Source organism: Phycodurus eques, chromosome 4 (assembly GCF_024500275.1).
Source record: "Phycodurus eques isolate BA_2022a chromosome 4, UOR_Pequ_1.1, whole genome shotgun sequence".
Classification (NCBI taxonomy): Eukaryota; Metazoa; Chordata; class Actinopteri; order Syngnathiformes; family Syngnathidae; genus Phycodurus; species Phycodurus eques.
Genome location: NC_084528.1, coordinates 24,802,255 through 24,822,949, shown reverse-complemented (window position 1 = coordinate 24,822,949; position 20,695 = coordinate 24,802,255). Strand labels below are relative to the sequence as shown.

The window sequence follows — 20,695 nt, the reverse complement described above, 5'->3', positions numbered from 1 at the left end:
TTTATTAACAGGATTTTCGAGTCGATGAAGAAAAATGCTGAAATGTTAACAAAAGTGACAAAAGGTTGGCATGAGTGTCTGAAAAGTAATCAAATAAATCTGCGCTTTCCAATCGAATAAATCACTCTTTGGATCACAAAAGCCAGAAAAAAACCTGCTATGAAAGGAGTCAGTGAATCACCCCGTAAGATGGGTTCAAAGCTGGCAAAGGGAAAATCAAACATTAGCGCTTTGCGGCCTGGACTAATTAGCTCTAAGCCGCTTCGCTCGCCTCTGCGCTCGTCTCCGCGCTCGTCTGCTTTTTCATGTTTCATTTCATCCTGGTCCCTGCGGGGACTCAATCCAGCCTGCTGTTTTTTTTTCTCCTGGCAGAACCAAGCGTTGGCCCACTACAAGGGCACAAAGCATGCCAAGAAGCTAAAAGCCCTGGACGCTCCCAAGAGCAAGCTCAAAGGAACGTCGCACGGCAAGGAGCCCACTCCAGGCAGGAAAGGTTGGTGGAAAGCTCCTCTTTTTTTGTGATGTCACAAGTTACTGTTTTAGCTCACGGCAGCATGTGATCACTGCGGTGGTTTGTAGTCCCGAGACGATGTACTGTGTCAGTCAAGAGTGATGACTTTTTACAGCAAAAAAAAAAAAAAAGTAGAATCTGTAGGAAGTCGGCAGCCATTTTTAAGGAACTTCTTAACTGGCATGTCACGCAACATAACTCGCACATAATTTAGCTGGCCTGTAACGTAACAATTTAAGTAAGTTACATAATTCGCATGTAACATAACCAGTGTGTACCCGAACAACCTTTGCGCAATTGAGCTGGCTTGTATTGTAACTTGGGCGTAACGTAATTTGTGTGTAAGATAACTCTTAATTTGCATGTAACGTAACGTATGTGTAAGCAAACTCTTAACTGGCGTTTAACAAAACAGAACTCGCACATAATTTAGCTGGCCTGTAACGTAACTCAACGGTTAACTTGCTTGTGAATTAACTGTCGACTCCCGTGTATTATGATAAATTTGCCTGTCGTGTAACTTGCACGCAATGTATCTTGGATGCATTGTAGCTCTTAATTCACGTGTCATGTAACTCGCGCGCTAAGTAACTCATACTTAGCGCTCTCGTGTAACGTTACATACATGGCATATAATTTGACTTTTACGTTACACGTAAGGCAGTGTCACTCGTACGGTAACTCAACTGCTGCGGAACACTTTAGTGTAACGTAATTCGCTTGTAACGTGACTGACATGTAACCCAAATCTTAACTGGTGTGTAACAATAACACAACTTGTGCGTAATTTAGCTGGCTTGTAATCTAACTCTTCATTCACATGTAACGTAGCTCATGCGTGACGTGACTCTCAACTCACATGTGACATGCCCTTGAACTGCCATGTAACCTAACACAACTTGTGCACAACTGTTCAATTCCACTTTCAAGATGTCTGACACGAGTAATGACAAGCCACTTTTTACACCCCGAAGATTGACTCCGCAGGAAGGTAGCGGCCATGTTTAGGGGATCACACCTAACTGCGTGTGGATTCTTTATCTTGGCTACAATATTAGTCGGTAAGTAGTTCGGTAGATAGTAGGATCACGGATCCAACTTTTATTCGCATTATTTTTCTGGTGTTGGCGCAACAACCCGATTGTCATCTCGTCGAAGCCAGGTGGGCACTTAAATCCAATGATCTCAGCCAGATGTTAAAGAAAAACAAAAACATTCAAAATATGAAATGTGGCGCTATTCCCGCCGGATAACAGACTTAAAGCTGCGACTCAAAGCATCTGAGCGGAATCAAAGAAAGTTTTGATTTTCAATCTGGAGTTTATAATGGAAACTGGGCGACGTCTTGATATGCGCTTGTCCATCTTGTGAGCCAAAGTCAGAGTTCCAAATGACTGACTTAGTAGTAAGGCAAAGGTACATGATATGTTTGAATGAACCCATCTTGTTTGCACCTCATTCAAGTGTAAATGAAAATGTAACATACCTGGCGTGTAACTTTTGCACAATTAGAAATCTTGTATAACGTAACCCGAGTGTATTATAACTTGCCTGTAAGGTAACTCACATCTGACATAACCCGTCCATAACTTAACTTTCCCGTAACGTAACACACGTATAGAATAACTTGCCAGTAACCTCAGCATAACTCATCCGTAATGTAACTTTCCTGTAGCGTAATCCTAACTGGCATGCAACAGACACGGTTGTAACATAACAGACGTGTTACAAACTGTAACTGGCATTTAAAAACTACTCATGTCAAACATAATCTGTCTAATTTACTTGCCCGTAATATAGCTCGCATGTATCGTAACTCGCATCTAAGGGAGGTTTCCTGTAACCTAACCTGCTTGTAAAGTAACATGCATGCAACATAACTTGGCTGTAAAACAAAAGGTGTGTGATGCAACTCTTTAAAGTAACCGGTGTGTAGCTCACTCGAAACATTCAGTAACTCCAATAGCCGTGCAATGTCAATTGCGTGAAACATAACTCGCATGCAACGTAATTCGAGTGTGATGTAAATCACTTGTGTGCAGCGCTTCCAATGAATGAGGGGCAATTCGGATTCCCTTGCGAGTCCCATTGAAAAAAACGAAATCATAATTTTCGCATTCGAATGAAAACGAAGCAAACTAAGTATTTTATTCTGACAAGAGCTGCAATGCATCGTTTACTTCCGCCACCATTTGAACCCGAGAGCACGGATCACGGAGCCGTACTCTCCCCCGAGACGATAATCTCCATGGAACAAGGTGTCAGATGGCCGTGAGGAGCTGCACGGATATTCATGGCAAACTGCGACCGCGGCAGATGTACTGGATAACGTTATGCAAGATTCATTCAACACATCGGAGCAGATGACTAATGAGAGCTAGCCAGCTACCTCTAACTAGTAGCTAAGCTAATTAGCTGGTTTACTAGAAGCAGATATTGCAATTTACGGCAACGAGATGACGCAAAACGGACCACTGATGCGGCAACGGATACTGGTTAAAGTAAGCCGGGGAAAAGCGGTTGCTAAAACGTGCCCAGACAAAATGCGTCGGCTGTCTTCTTGTGTTGTGACAAAATCTGCGACCCCCCCCAAAAAAAATTGCGACCAGGACATAACCAGGGGGCAATAGATAGTTTTCAAACAATCAAATTAGATTTTTGGTTTTGATTTGTTGGACAATGCCATGTTTTTATTTCGGAATAGTACAAGGAGTAATGATTCAATGGTGATTCGCTACTCATTCGTTACTGTCGATGCCAATAGCGATTAGGCATTTAGACGGCAAGTCTGAGCTCTGCTCGGTTGTCATATGCTGTAACTAGTGTGTCACGTGACCTGCGTGTAACGTTAACTGTGACATAACGCACTCTTAATGGAACTCGCCTAACGTAATTTGCATGCAACCTACTTCACCTGGTACGTCGCCAGTACTACACCTGGTGTGTAACGTAGCTGCCATGTAACGTGTCACGTTTAAGACACACAAGCTTTTTGTTGTGATATTGCAAACACGTCACGCACAAATCGTTGCAGGCGACCTTCCTGCCCGCAGTGGCGCTCATTAATCATCCTGAAAGACACCTGCGCAATGCTGGCGCCGTCTGACTCTGATGTTCCCACAATGCACCGGTGGCACCTGCTAATGAATATTAATACGCAAGATGGAATTGTCCACTGTGTAGATGCGATGTTGTCTGTGTCCTGTATATTAATTTTATAATTTTTCAAAATGTTTCAATACACCCGAGAACAGCTCATCTACTGAGTTGGTGTAGCCACTTCGGCTTGTTATTATTCTATGATTTTGAAGTAACATAAAATGAAAACAATTCACGCATGGACACTAGCCTAAGAGTTTAATGGAGGAATCATTACTAACTTTTTACTTCCTCCATTAACTTAATGTGCGTCAGGGCTAATGGACAGCTGGACTCATTGTGTGCACGCGCGCGTGTGAGCGCACACAATTTCATGTTTCCATGTTCATGCTTCAGACTCAGACTCAATGCAAAAAATGTTTTACAATGTTATAAAACAAAATGTCAAAATCGAGGAGAAAATAAAATACAATTTCACGACGATGGGAACCTTTTTTTTCAACACTTTTCCCAAAAATTTCAACATTTTAAGACAATTTTAAATTACAAAAAAATTTAAGGGGGAAGAAAGTTCATAACTAAATTTTAAAAAATTCTCAATCATATGAGAAAAAGGTATTACAAATACAGTTTTACAAGAAACAAAATCTGTCAAGATCTTATAAGGATATATTGGGGGGGGGGGGGGGGGGGGGAAGTCACATAAAAAGTATATAAAATATCTCGATTTTTGCAGAATAAGGTTACAACACGACAAAAAAACCTGAGTAAAGTAAAAAAAATAAATGATCCTTCTTCTGCTTGTACTCTTAATTGCATCTTCCCCCATCAATCTTCATCTCCTACCACCGCTTGCATCCTCTTCACGTTGTCCTCCGTGATGCCTTTGCTTTCACCTCCCACTGCTGCCGCCTCCTCCTCCTCCTGTGGCGCGTGAATCCTATGGGGAGAGATATGTCTCAAAATTATTTGCACGTGCTTTTCGAATCCACAAATATATCACACGTGTGTTTTGCAAATCCACAATTTGCACGTGTCTCAAAAATCAATGCGCGTGCCAGCTGTTCCACAAACGCATCTTTAACAATTCACAAGCAAAATGTAATATTTACAAATAATGGGGCATGATAAATATACACACAACATTCAAAAAACACACGTGAATCGCGGCTATATTTGTGGATTTGAAGAACACGTGCAAATCATTTTGAGACATATCTCTCCCCATAGAATCCAGCCGCTTGGCAGGTGGCCTCCGACGATGATTTTGGCAGCTTCCGGTGATCTCGTTCGAGGAGACTTTGCAACACAAATTAGCTGCGGATCATTTGCTCGCTCTCAGATGAAATCGGAATCCAAGACAAAAAATAAGTGCGAGACTGTGACAAAACGTAAGATTGGAAAGATTGAACGCACACTCGGCCGTATAAGAAGCTTATCGATATTCGACTCGGGGGTTGGGGGTAGTGAAGAGCCACCAGAGGATTTGTGGCTTTTAAATTGCGACGGCGTGTAATGAGCGCCCGTAGCTTTAATGAAAAAGCTTTTCACCCGGCTTCCTTCGTGAAGGTAATCTCATCTGAGCAGGACATGGGACTGAACGGGAAGGATGATGGTGGAAAACAGAAGACCAAGAAAAGACCTTTCCCGCCATCGTCTCCCTTGTTACCGTGGCCTAACTCGTCCATTGCTGCTTGATCAACTTCTCTTCTATACTCCTGTTCCTTGTAATATTTTAACATTATTCTTGTAAAATTACATTACTTTTTCTGACATGACTTTTTTTAACCTTATTCTGCTAAAATTAAAGTAACTTTTTTCAGATATATATATAAATACACACACACACACACAGTGGGTACGGAAAGTATTCAGACCACCTTAAATTGTTCCCTTTTTGAAAAAGAATTGTTGAAATTTTTGCAGATTTATTAAAAAAGAAAAACTGAAATATCACACAGCCATACGTATTCAGACGCTTTGCTCAGTATTTATTAGAAGCACCCTTTCGAGCCTTTTGGGGAATGATGCAACAAGTTTTTCACACCTGGATTTGGGGATCCTCTGCCATTCCTCCTTGCAGATCTTCTCCAGTTGTGTCACGTTGGATGGTGAACGTTGGTGGACAGCCATTTTCAGGTCTCTCCAGAAATGCTCAATTGGGTTTAAGTCAGGGCTCCGGCTGGGGCATACAAAAACAGTTACGGAGTTGTTCTGAAGCCACTCCTTCGGTATTTTAGCTGTGTGCTTCGGGTCATTGTCTTTTTTTGAAGGTGAACGTCCGGGCCAGTCTGAGGTTCTGATCACTCTAGAGAAGGTTTTCGTCCAGGATATCCCTGTACTTGGCCAGATTCATCTTTCCTTCGATTGCAACCAGTCGTCCTGTCCCTGCAGCTGAAAAACACCCCCACAGCATGATGCTGCCACCACCATGCTTCACTGTTGGGACTGTATTGGAAAGTTCTATCTTGGTCTCATCAGACCAGAGAATCTTATTTCTCACCATCTTGGAGTCCTTCAAGCGTTTCTTAGCCAACTCCATGCGGGCTTTCACGTGTCTTGCACTGAGGAGAGGCTTCCGTCGGGCCACTCTGCCAGGGTCATTCGTTCTGCGAATGAGTGTCCTGTGCTCTTATCAGAGCGCTCACCTTGTTGCGTCCTTCTCTTCATCCTCGTCGTTTGGCTTGAAGGTTTTCTCACTTTTCATTTGACTCATTCCACTCGCTGACTTTCCTGTCCACCGCAGCGAGATGGATGGCGGTTGTTAGCGCCGTCAGCGATAGCTCATTGATTTCCGTGTCCGTCGGGTCAAGGGTGTTAAATACCGCGGGTCAACGTACACTTTTAATGACTTTTCATAGACTTTTTTTGTGATCAAATACACTCTTTTAATGGTATGGCAAACTCCAACTTTCCTGGCCAAATATAGAGTAGATTGTTCTGTTACCACACTTGTAACTCCAAACACTCTCAGGTCATCTTTGTCGGTTTAAATGAACAGAAATGCCATGGATCCGTTCCAGCCGCCCAAAAAATACCAACAAAGATTTTTGTAATGTGTTTTTTAATCAGACAAAATAGCACTCTACAGTATTGTACTTCATAAAAACACACAGTAGTTTCAGAATTAAATAGAATGTAAAGAATTGAACGGTTACTGCATCATGATTTCATGCTTCAGTGCCCATTAACATTGTGGCGCTCCTTCTGGTGTTCACACCTTGGTCACCAGGGCGCAGTAAAATACAGATATTCGTAATAAACGAAGAGCTTCACAACTCGGCTACTCAGGAAACTGAAGTAATAATCGTGTTGCTAAGATTTGTGTACAAATATCCGTTGCTTATAACTATCGCAACATTGATGCTAATGTTGTTAGCCTATCTATGGTGTTTTGCATTGTTTGTTAGCATTAAGCTAAACAAACTTTATTAGTGCAAAGCTATGTGGTTGTTTTAAATACACAACTTTAAGTGCACGTTTATTGCATTTGCACTTTTTTTTATGACCAAGTTGTGTTTTTAAAGCAAAATGTTACATTCTCATAGCATAATTTAGCCATTTTGTCATCAAAATCAGTTTTTTAATGGCCAAATATGACTTTTGTTTTTTTAAGTACTATATAGCTTTTTGTGGTCATCTGATCAATGCTATCAATCCTTACGATTGCGTGAGTGCAGCAAACTTTAAATGTGAATGAAATATACTGAATTTGTGAGTATTATTACCTCCAGATGGTCTGAAATCAAATATTGCAAACAGCCATATAACAAAGAAATTGTTATCTCGCTTGCATTAAAAGTGATCACAGCATGAAATATGGTGATTGTAATAAACCCTCATTTCCTCTCAATGTCATCTGGTTGATTTGTTTTTGAGGCATGGTGACGCAGCATGTGGCTCACCACCAAAGGTTATTTTTTCCCCCCAAGTAATTGTCAACAATTGCATATTTGTCATCATGAGGCAGCTCTTGTTTCATATCATTCTGACAACAGTTTATGTGTTAGCATTCTGTATTCCGTTCCATTGTGTCTGCTCAATGCAATTTCTTCCGTTTTAAACTAGAATGCCAACTTGTCGTGGTCTGTCATTTTATTTCGGAATAAGAGAAATGACACTGACCGAATTACATTGAGTTCGCAATTGATTTTCTCTTCCTTCGCTCGCTCTTGCCTTGTTTTTGTTGTTATTCTGGCGGTCGCTTGTATTGATCCCAAGAAATGTGATCGATCGATCACGTTCATTCTTAGCTACTGACCGTGGATGACAAGACATGAGATGCCCGTTTGCCTCCCAAATACAAGACTGAGGTTTTTTTTATTTATTTGTTTAAGTCACAAACACTCAGAGCAATGAAACTCCTGTGTTTGAAGCCAGTTTCACTTAGCAACATAACATTGGTTAGACATGTCTACCATGAATAGACTCACAAAAACGTCTCACAAGTCATGCTTGAAAAGACACAGGAAGTCTGCCATTTTGGTTTGAAGCGGACATTTTAGCATCAATTTGGCCAGTTCCTGGGATCCTTCGAATTGTTTGAAAGTTTAGCCCCTTGAAGTTTGCGACGTGACTTTTGGTAGGTGTGTGTATCATGAGAAGACCCTCAAAAAAGTGTCACGCAACCATGCCTGAAAAGACACAGTTAGTCTGCCATTCTGGTTTGAAGCGGCCATTTAAGGCTAATTGTGGCCCTTTCCAGAGGGGAATCGTTTGAACATTCAGCCGCCAAAGTCAGCTAAATGATTTGCTAAATCAGCTAAATGATTTAAATCAGCTAAATGATTTGCTAAATCAAGCCGCCAAAGTCAGCTTGATTTAGCAAATGATCAAATTTGGAAAGCATGTCTTACAGGAATCGAGCCACGAAAAAGTGTCAAGAATCTATCCTAAAAAAGACACAGAAAGAAGGCAATTTTTGGTCCAACTATCAACAAAAACTCGCTGTAAAATGCAAACATCTTAAACCGGCTTTAATTCCGATGATGTCTCTACAGATGTGGTCCCAAGCACAGAGCCCCCGCCGCTGTACCCCGCGCTCCGACTGGCACCCCCGTCGGACTCCACGGCGACCCCCGTGACGCCGACCGACGTTGCCGGAACTTCGTCTCCAGACCCGGATGCCCCGGAGACGACCTCGGAGCTCGAGCTCAACTCGCCCTCAGAACCAGAACCGGAACCGGAACCTGACCCTGACGTTGAACCCGACGAGGAAACGGAACCGGAAACGGAGGAGGAGAAAGCTCGCCGTCTGCTCTACTGCTCGCTCTGCAAGGTGGCCGTCAACTCGGCTTCGCAGCTGGAGGCTCACAATAGCGGTAAGAGATTCCAATATCCACCAAGTATTCACGTCGCTTCACTTTTTAGACATTTTGTTATCTTATGGCCTTATTCTAAAATGGATTGAATCCATTTGCGAATGAACACGATATCAGTTCCAAGAGCAAAAGAAATTACAGTGACGCATACAACTGTCTTTGTAATAAGTACAACGAAATCACCTCGTTCCGCTTGCCGAGGGCGCTAATCTGAGATTCAAGATTGTAGCTTACTTTCTTCTTTCTGTAGCTAACATTTAGAGGATTTGAAAAACTAGCACAGATGTTTTGGTTATTCTAAACCTTCAAACAGCTGCTACTCTAACACACACGGAGAACACTCACGGGCACAAATTTGCTCTAAACGACTATTACTGGAGCTTCTTTGGGGACTTTCTCTGCCTCTGCTTCTTGCTGTTAATTATGCTGCCTATCTTCTAGTACAGCTCAGTGCTGCCTGGCATGTTGTAGCACAACATGGTACTCCACTGAAGGCGTGCAACTCTAAATTCAATACGAAAAATTGGTTTTAAAAATGATTGCTTCAAAATCTGCGAAAATAGTCGGGGAACACTTTACAGTATTCTGCTGTGACATGGTAGCGTTTTCTGTTTGCTGATGAAAAGGTACCAAGCACAAGACCATGCTGGAGGCCCGCACCGGCGTGGGCTCTATCAAGTCGTTCCCGCGGCCGGGGGTCAAAGGCAAAATGGCGCCGCCGTCCTTGTCCAAAGCATCCACGGGCCTGCAGAACAAAACGTTTTACTGTGAGACGTGCGACGTGCACATCAACTCCGAGACGCAGTTGAAACAGGTGAGACGTTTAGCGAAAAGCTTTAATAAAATAGAACAGAAAAATTATTATTTGCACTGGAGGAGTACAAATGAAAGAGTTCTAACAGCACCTTTAAAAAAAACAAAAAAACAAAAAACATTATGATGAATACAAAAATAATATAAAGACACCGTAATGTATTTGTTTTGTTTTGTTTTGATATTTTATGTAGTTATCTTTTTTATTGTTAAATTGCGTGTTAATTTTGAATACATTTTATTTGTATAGTGTATCCTTATAGATTTCTATCATAGCTGTAATTATATTTTATGATTTTTAAAAAACATTTTGACATATTTATATACAGTAACTAGTTTTTTAGTTATTTATTTTATTACTCATGTATTACTCATTTATTATATATTGTTACTGATTAATGTTATTTTACATTTTCTTTATTAATTCATCTTTAATATTTGTTTATATTATTTATTCAATCATATGCATTATTTTTTTTTTTTACAGAATTCAATTTATTTATATAAATTGGTCATTTCGTGTTGTGTTGCAGATTAACATCTTTTTGAAAAAAGTATTTTACATATGTTTTATGAATTAATTTTATTTTGTGTATGTTATATTCATTTTGATTATATTTTGTTGGTTATGGTTATTAGTACTTTATTTGCACATAATTTAATGTATACATAGAGTACTCATATAGTATTCATATTGTACTTATTAAAATCTTTTTAAATAGCTTTGTTTTATTCATGCATTTAGTTTTTGTTGATGTAATATTTAAATCTTAAGTGGTGGTCGTTTGTAGTCATAATGGAATTGATTATTTTATCTTTTATTTTGCCATAATTAATCTGCTTAATTTCTTTGATTATCTTTTATTGGGAAATATATTTGTACCTCATATACATATATATGTTTATTGTTGTTGTTTTTTTTAAATGTAGGTATCTATTTGATTGAACGGTGAGAGCATTGAGTGATCGTAAGGAGAGCGGATGTTCGGTGGCTGTCATAATGCGGTGGCTGTGGCTCGTCAGTTGCCATAGCGACGTTCCATTATCAGACAGCTTGTCAAAAAAAGAATCAGCGCAACAGGAATCTTTGTCAGTCTTTGGAAATGAACGTCGTTTTGGTCATGTTACCGTGGCGACAGAACACCTTACAAACACAAACGCTGAACGACATGTTCAGAGGGCGGGTTGACTTGTCAAATAGTTAAAAAAAGGATTTTTGTTTTTTACCATGCTCAAGCAAACTCACAATATGACTTGATTGTCATATCAACAAAAACATAATCTAAAGTATACTATTATGAGGACGATAGCGAGCGATTCATTTAACAATTTATCATTGTGCTTGCTGTGTCTAATATTTGAACCTTACTTGAACCTTATTAGTCATACTATATATTTTCTTTGAGTCATTTTCATATAATTCGATTAATAATGGTAAAGACACTTCTTATTTAGTGATTTTTCTCCTATTTTTGTATTTTATTTATTTATTATTTCTATTTCCTATTTTCCAAAAGTTATTGAAGATTTAAATTTTAAGCTACACTAGTAATTTCATGGCAGTCCAACGCAAATGTAATCTGAACAACAAGCTTTCTTAAACTTGCAGGGGAAAAATCATAAACAATGCTAACTTTTATCTATGAGAAGAACAACTTTATTCAATAATAAGAAAAAAATGAGCAGTGAAATTAAAGGCTAAACTTTACCGATTGGTGTTAAAACTTTATAGCTTTAGACTTTGAGCAACTGACAGAGTAATTATTATTATTAGAATTACATTACATTGATTTAAGAACACCCATCTTTTCGAATGTGTGAAGTCCTGCACCAGTCTTATCCGGAATTAATTGCTGCCACAGCTTTGTTGATAGAACGTATTGACAGAGCAAATGGTGCTGACCCACTAAAATGCACTTCTTGCACAACAGTAAAAAGACAAAAGAGCAGAATGGTCAAGACATAAACCGCGTCATAGCAACCATTTGAGTTGCACAATTTACGTGCTGCCCTTCAAATACAAATATCATCTATATCTATAAACATATGGGAATATATGTGAAAGTTAAAAATAACTACAAATCTACAGCTCAAAAATAAAATTGTTGAATGAAATATTTCGATTAAATATATATAATAATAATAAGTATGGAATAAAAATATTTCATCAGAATGTGTTTATGAAAATAAAAACTGTGAATGTACTATACATCAACAGATATATTGTATAAAATAGATTCATTAATGGAATAAAATATAACTAAATTAACACAATTAAAATATAACATATTCTATAGGTAATTAACATAAAAAAAATAAAAACAGTTTCAGAGTGCACACTGCTGCCTCACAAAAATGGTGCCCATTTTGGGAATTATCATCCGATGCATGATTAAGCTACATGCTAATCCGCCAATTTAGCCCACCTGAACAAAAGTAATCCTAATGACTACTATCAGAAGGGTACTAAGATAACATTTGGAGTTATTTAAGCAGCAATTTTATGTTGCCATAATCATGTCAAATGTCAATGTCATCACTGGATGGAAGCTAAACGTCAATTCGTGCGTTGCTTCAAGCTTCCAAAAATATCCTTTTCTTGTTTCGGTGTGTGTGCTTGTAAGGCTTGTAAGTGTGGGGCTTTTGTCGGCGCTCAAGCTGAGATTTTCCGCCCAGACGTGACGCATCAATTTTTCATGCCGACGAAAAAGAACAAGCACCGGTAGCAGCGGTTGTGTGCATGACTAATCAAACCATGCAGGGTCTGATTTAAAAAACAACAAAATGCTCTCTTTTTTTCTGGTAACACTGACTGATATTTGGAACTGTTCATAATTCCCTCATCCTTGACCAAGGCCTAACTGTCATCATCTCAGTTCACAAGCTAGATCCTAACCCCAAAGAAGGTTCAGCTGTTCCAGTAGGCTTTTCAGAAGCCTAGATTTGTGCTAACACTGACTCCTATTTGGAACTGTTCATAATTCCCTCCACCTTGACTAAGAACTGTTATCATCTCAGTTCACAAGATAGCATTCTTTACGGATTAACACCAAATAAAGTTCAAATGTTCCAGTTGGCTTTTCGTAAGCCTGAGAGATTTGTGCGAGTACGGACCCCTAATTGGAACTGCTCATAATTCCCTCCTCACCACCAAGCGTGGCATCTTAACAGTTTAACAGATGAGTTAGTATGCATTCTAATTGGGTCCAGTAAACACCAAGAACGTACAAACGAATGTTAGGTCCAAGAATGACAAAGACTAAATTGTTTTTGTTGTTTAAATTATAACGTCTCCTACATGTGATTAGTCAAGGTGCGGCAGCAGGTGGCCCACTACTCACGCTCATTTTGAATGCTGGGTTAGTCAGAAGGCTCCCTGCACTGCGCTCTGCACTGTGTTTTTTTTCTCGGCTCTGTACAATCTCCCCTAAAGTTTTTTTTGCCGTAATTCAGATATAGTTCTTGCTTTGCGCCCTGTCCTCAGCACATCAGCAGTCGTCGTCATAAAGACAGAGCGGCAGGGAAACCGGCCAAGCCAAAGTACACTCCCTACAGCAAAGGAGCCACCAAGCAGACGGTGAGCTACCAACACACTCCAAGGGGAAACAGCACACACCGGGAGCTACCACGCGTAGACGTTGCTGCATACTGAGCTTTGATCCCGTAACAAGACCTAATTGACATTGACCTGAATCATCTTTATCTAGGTTGCATTGAACAGGACTTGCGTATCACAGCACTTTACAATCGGGGAATAGAGTTTTGTTCAAGTTAGCATGTGTGATATGTTATACAAGGAGCAACCTCTTTTTCATGTTACTTTCTGCTGGTTGATCAGCACGCGTACTTATTTAACGTCTTTATTCGAAATGTCACATACTAGACTGTAGGACTGAATTGTCTTTGTTTTACAAAAACATGTTAGTCAAGGCTAAATAGTTTGTTCGTACATTGGGTTTATAAAGCAAATTGACATTTAAAAAAAAAAAAAAAAAAAAAAAACTTAAGTTTGATGAAATACACACATTAGGTTTTATAAAATTAAGTTCTTAGAGAACCCCCGGAGGGGTGGTTGGTACCAGTTGTGAGGAAAATGTCTTTTCTCCGCCACCCGTCATTGAGCATGTTAACGGAGAGGAGCTCAGACTGGTGAGACTGCCTCCTTCCTCCCCCTCCTCGTCTTCCGGCAGTGATTGATAAGCCATGACATGCCGATGCCGCCGGAGCGCCGCTTTCCCATTACGGATACAGAAGATTAAGCCGGATAACTTTGGTCACCTTTTCACACTATTAGCCTCGCTATGTGTGAGAGGCGAGGGCTGGATCTGCACACACAAACTCACACCAACACCAAACACCAGCATCTCGATTTTGTTGCGCACTGTAAAACTTTACTGACTGCCAAAAAAACAACAACATATGTACGTAAGATTAAATAAAGACAGCGTTCACTAAAAAAACACATACGTTAAGGTATGTGTTTTTTAGTTAACGATGACGTTTATACCCAAAAACATTCCTGTAATTTTAAACCTAGATGTTTGCAAAAAGAAAAGGGGATGAACGCCATTCTTCCAGAATCCATTTCCTCTTCTGAGTGTCGGTGAAAATATGTTATGGTCAACAAAGTTTATGAAAACACGTACATTGTAGACAAAAGGACTTGTTTACAGAAACACATGCATTACAAGACAAGTCTTTGGTAAACCGAAAATATGTATATGAAAACAAAGCCATTAGCTTCAACGAAGACTAAATTGTGTTTGACGTTTACAAAAAACTTGTTAGATTCAGCAGACATGCACGCTAGGTCTGGCAAAGACTCAATTCTTTATTTTTATTTTTTTAAATTTTTAAACCACGTGCTGTAGGTCAGAGAAAATAACGATGTTTAAAAAGACGTAAAGCATCAACAAAGACAAAATAGTCCAAGATTTTCGTCAATAGCAGGTTAGGTTCGTTAAAGACAAATATGCCTTTGATGTTGAGGAAAACGTTAACAAACATATGCCAGGCGTTGTTGTCTACAAAAACACATTAGGTTCATAAAGACTTTGTCTTTGATGTTTACAAAAATACACATTATTGCCAGCGAAGACTGTTTTTACACTAATACGTACGTTGGGTTCAGCGAAGACAAATGTGTCTTTGATGTTCCGGAAAATGTTCAAAAACAGACTTTGTTGTTCAGGTTTAGTAACTACATTGTCTTTGATGTTTACAAAAACATGTATAGTATTTCTAGGCAAGACTAAAATTCTTTAGTGTTTATAATATATAATAATAATATATGTTTTTATATATGTTCGAGACTTGACTGAAAAAAAACAACTACAAAATTGTTTTTGATGTTTACATACACACCGGTTCAGTGAAGACAAAATTGTATTTGATATTTACGTCACACAAATGTCTCTTTTTTTATTTGGGGAAAACACGTTAAAATTAATTTAAGCTCTGAGTTTGACAAAAACAGATTGTTAGCTTGTGCAGGTGTACCTAATGAAGTGACCAGTGCATGTGTGTTTGTCTGACTTTGTTTTTGTGCTCCAGCAGATCAAGTTGAGTTTGGGCAAGGAGCGTCCGTGCCCCCCGCTGACCACCCACCTACTTCCCGCTCAGCTGATGGCCGCCGCCCTCGGCAACACGTTCTCTCAGCGGCACGGCCACGCCCCCAACCCCGCCCTCTTCCCGACGACGCCCCTCCCGCTCCCCCTGCTCCGCCCCGCCCCCGGCCCCATCAGAACCGCCCACCCGCAAGTCCTCTTTGCGCCGTACTGACCCCCTTGAGTGGGCGGCGGAGCAAATGCAGCTCACCAGCCTATGCATCCAGGACTCATCATGATTGACAGCTGTCGATCGACGTGTACAGCGAAATGAGGGCAATAACGTAACACGTACACACACACACACGTGAACTATGCAGTGTCAATACTTCATGAGGGTCCCCAGGTGATGCTCACATTCCTGTTTGCACTTTAACTTCTGTTGACGTGCACGTTCGACGCTAGACTGTGTTTGATGGTTAGACTATGTGTCGCTTTTGTTTTTGTTTTTCTGTTTTCGTTATTGCAGCTAACTCCCAAAACGTTAGCGATGTGGCGTTTGGGTGTGAAATTTCCAGATGCACCAGAACAGGTGAATTGAATGTTTTGCAATTGAATCCCTTATATAAACCATTGAACTCAGCAAATTTGAACCTTTCGTATCATATGCAGTGCCGTGAAAACGTATTGACCCCCTTCTCAAATTGCAGTTTCCCCACTTTAATGTTTAAGATAATCAAAGAAATGTAAATATCAGACATATATAACCCAAGTGGGGGGGAAAAAACGAATCAGTTACCTGGCCCTGTGTGAAAAAGTAACGGCCCCCTCAACCTAATAAGTTATGCCACCCTCCGCAGCAACAACTGAAATCAAGCGTTTTTTAGAACTGGCAATGAGTCTTCCACATCTCTGTGGAGATATGTTGGCCCACTCTTCCTTGCACAATTGAAATCCTGTGCTACATTTACGCCAGATGTAACGAGACACACACCTTCCAAAAAGATCAACTTTCGTCTCCTCAGTCCATATAATATTCTCCCAAAAGTCTTGAGAATCATTCAGATATTTATTTGTTGTTTTTTTTTCAAAAGTAACATAAGCTATGTTACTTTTCTATGTCCATTTTGGTCAGCAGTGGTTTTTCGCCTTGGAACTCTGCCATGGATGCCATTTTTGCCCAGTCTCTTCCTTATTGTTGTATCGTGAACACTACCTTAACTGAGGCGAGTTCTGCAGTTCTTTCGAAGTTGTCCTGAGTTCCTTTCTGGCCTCCTGGATGAGTCATTGCTGTTCTCTTGGGGTAATCTTTGTAGACCGGCTACTCCTGGGATAGTTCCCCACTGTTCTCTGTTTTCTCCATGTGAGGATAATGGCTCTCCCTATGGTTCGCTGGAATCCTAAAGCTTTCGAAATGACTTTGCAACCCTTTCCAGACTGATCGATAACAACTACTTTATGTCTTGACTGTTCTTGAATTTTTGGGGATTTTGTCATTTTCTTGCAGTTCATGTAGATCTTTTGTCCGACTTGATTTTGTCAGACAAGTTCTGTTTAAGTGATTTCTTAATTGAGGAGGTAATCAGGCCTGGGTGTGATCAGTGAAAATTAACCAAAAATTGTGATTAGCCACAATGAATTCATGATTTTTTTTTTCCTTAATAAATGAAATCACCATTTAAAAACAGCGTTTTAAGTTCACTTGGGTTATATTTGTCTGATATTTACATTTGTTTGATGATTTTTAAATGAAAGTTGGGAAACTGCAAAAATATAAGAATTTGAGAAGGGGGCGAATACTTTTTCGCGGCACTGTCGTCCCTCAAAGTTCTGTAGGTCTGTTGCCACGGAAAAGCACATTAATAATCCCATAAAAATTTGAAATTAAAATTGCTGGGAAGAAGCAATTTAATCTTTTAAAATTACCTTGAAACTCAGCGATTTTGGCCACGCCAAACAATCCAAATCAAAAAGGACATTAATAATTACATAAAATTTGGAAAATAAGTTTAAAAAAGTGCTGCGAAGGAGTAATTAGATCCTTTGAAATGTCCATACAACTCAATGATTTTGACCATCTTGTGTCATGTAATCATTCAAAAATCTCGAAATGAAAAAAAACCCATTAAAAATCCCGTAAAATTGGGATTTAGAAGAAAATATATTCTGAGAAGCAACAATTTAATCTCTTAAATTGACCGCAAAACTCAATGACTTTCACCATGCCAACCATTTAAAATCATGACATTTTATGATGTGATGAAGGACATTAATAGTCCCATAAAGACTGGAAGAAAATGACCAAAGGAGATTAGTAAATTACCATTGATTTTTCCAATTTTGTGTCATCAGCAGGTTGCAACAGAGAGATTGGAAGCGTCACAGAATTTTGCCATTCAGCATTTTATCGAACAAGATGAAGTTGGACCAAAAGGACTGAAATTTACAGGTAGTCAAATTAAAGTCAAGTGTAAAGTTCACCTTAGGTTCATCCAGAAATTTCACCCCAAACCCCAATATCGTAAAACGTTTTGTGAAGTGTGTGTGTGCTTGTGTGTATGCGGTGTGTGTGTGTGTGTGTGTGTATGTATGTGTGTTTGTTGTCTGGAGCTTTTGCTGTGTTTCGTGTCCAATGTGTTCAAAGTGTTCATTTGGAATAAAACAAGAGTTACTTTGTTAAAATGTGCTTGTTTTGGTGATTTTTGATGAAGTCACGTCATTAGGTACAAGCCCATTAATAATCCCATAAAAATTGCAAATTACACCAAAGGCCTGCACAGGCTCGCCGTTCAGAGCGCCCAAATAGCCAATCGCTCAATGTGCGGGGGAGAGTGGCCGACTGTCATGTACCTTTAGGTCTGTTGCCATGAAAAAGCACATGACCAATTCCGTTACATTTAGATTTGGAAGAAAATGAGCTGAATCTTTCTGGGAAGGGACAATTTCATCCCTTAATCACCTTTGAACTCAGTTGACATTGACCGTCTGGTGTCATTTAATCACTCCAAAATCTTTATGCCTATTGCCATGGAAAAGCCAATTAATAATGCCATAAAAATTGGAAGAGAAGACATTTCTGGGAAGAAACAATTGAATGGCTTAAATTGCCTTTCGAACTCAGTGACTTTGGCCTTGCCAAAACTTCCATCCATCCATCCATTTTCTGAGCCGCTTCTCCTCACCAGGGTCGCGGGCGTGCCGGAGCCTATCCCAGCCGTCATCGGGCAGGAGGCGGGGTACACCCTGAACTGGTTGCCAGCCAATCGCAGGGCACATAGAAACAAACAACCGATCGCACTCACAGTCATGCCTACGGGCAATTTAGAGTCTCCAATTAATGCATGTTTTTGGGATGTGGGAGGAAACCGGAGTTCCCGGAGAAAACCCACGCAGGCACGGGGAGAACATGCAAACGCCACACAGTCGGGGCCGGGGATTGAACCCGGGTCCTCAGAACTGTGAGGCTGACGCTCTAACCAGTCGACCACCCGTGCCGCCGCCTTGCCAAAACGTTCCAATCAAATTTCTTGCTGTGACAAAAGGACGTTAATAATGTCATAAATTTGGAAACATTTGTACCTTCGATTTGAACACTCTCAACATTCTTACCTATGGATTCAAATAATTACATAACAATATAATCATATATAATATATAATCATTAACAAATAAAAACATCATTAATATATATATATATAATATATAATATTATATTATATTATATATATAATATGTAATATATATAATCATTAAAAAAAGACACCCCGCCAAAAAAAAAAAAAAAAACATCAATGGGTCCTTTTTGTATTATGTAATGCTAGTATGCTAGCATAGCAGAATTTTGCCATTCAGCATTTTATCGAACAAGATGAAGTTGGAAAAAAGGACTGAAATTTACAGGTAGTCAAATTAAAATCAAGTGTAAAGTTCATCTTAGGTTCATCCAGAAATTTCACCCCAAATATATATATATATATATATATATATATATATATATATATATATACACTAGCATTGTGGTTGCGCGCATGAACATCTGTAAGTGGAGTGTTTTGGTTTTACAGCCAAGAGCCCAAAATAGCACACAAGTCGAAAGTTCAGAACGCAAACACACAGAGTGCATGTACGCGACACACACGCGAATAAACACACACGTTTTTTTATTTCATAAGTGAGACTTTGTCGCCCCCTCTTGGTCCTGTTCGTCTTTATGCTCCTTCCTTATTAAAGAACAAGAATACTATTGATTTTGAGTGACGGCCGAGCCAGGATTCGAGAGGTTGTACAGCTCGAGTTCTTTAAGAGCAAGAACCCTGTTGATTTTAACTGACGCTGTTGATGTGGTGTCAAAAATGCAGGAACGGTATTAATTTTTAAATACAATTTGCACAACTGCCTACAGTTTCCAAGTGACATTATTCAAACGTCTGGTAGCATTTGCTGTATATTTAATCCGAGAATCCTGAAGATCAGTACAATTGTGGTAAACGGGATCCACCAAACACAATTGCTTTTGAGGATTTTTGTCCAATATGTGTTTTGATTTTGAGGAATATCTTACCCAAGCTAGCAGAGGCTCAAGTCCAAGAATCCTGATGATCTTATTTCCTATCATGCAAGAATCCTGTTGGTTCTAGAATGTTGTCTGACACAAGATGGACAAGCTACGCAGTTCAAATCAAAGAATACTGATGATTTTGATCAAAGTCAGTGCTTCACCACGTGCAACTTTCATTTCATTTCTTCCCCTTTGTGAGTTATTGCAAGAGCCATGTTGATTTTGAACAATATGTGACAAAAGTGTGACTTTCAGGTGGTTTTGAATCAAACTTCTACCACTACAACTTATTAATGAACCATTCTAGGTGTTTTCCTCCTTAAGAATGTGTCCTCAAGAATCCCTAAGACCTCGACTTCCTGTGTAAAAGACATTGGCCTTAGCATTATCCATTGACAAGACAGCAGCTGACTGCTAACCACAACAAAAGGAAAAATCTGGAAGCTTCTCCGGCACGGACATCATCACCATAATCGCACCGTTGCTTTTCAGTGGTGCGTTCGCCAAAAGCGCTAACACAAACTGACGTTAAAGAACGTCGTTTTCATGCATCCGCCACGAGCAGATGCTTTCTGTCCGCTAAATGTTCTTTGAGGTTGGCACAAAAGCGGTCGGGCCTGATTTCTTGGAGCACGGTACGCGAGCATCTGGGTTTTTAAAGCAAATTAAATGAATTAATCTGACAGTTATGAATGTGGACAGCACAGCCGGGCGCATTTATAATAGGTCGCCACATTTCATTTATTAATCTCACTTGATGTTTACTAAGACATCATTTCCTGTTTCTTCGCCTTCTGGGCTCTATTTGTGTCTACCTTACTTCCTTTTTCTCAACCTTTTTAAATGT

At 39.7% G+C, this 20,695-nt stretch overlaps 1 protein-coding gene across 2 annotated transcripts in view; it reads left to right on the top strand.

The window, feature by feature from the left end:
• znf385d (zinc finger protein 385D) overlaps positions 1–18,105 on the top strand; it is a 58,061-nt gene extending 39,956 nt beyond the window's left edge. The window contains exons 4-8 of one of the 2 annotated variants that reach the window (XM_061674769.1): positions 373–493; positions 8,611–8,931; positions 9,558–9,745; positions 13,229–13,321; positions 15,301–18,105. In XM_061674769.1, coding sequence (XP_061530753.1) covers positions 373–493; positions 8,611–8,931; positions 9,558–9,745; positions 13,229–13,321; positions 15,301–15,525 — 948 coding nt within the window. In that variant the 3' untranslated portion in view covers positions 15,526–18,105. Of the gene's footprint in view, positions 1–372; positions 494–8,610; positions 8,932–9,557; positions 9,746–13,228; positions 13,322–15,297 lie in introns of both variants that reach the window. The other variant, XM_061674768.1, reaches the window with a different exon arrangement.
• Positions 18,106–20,695: the final 2,590 nt, after the last annotated feature.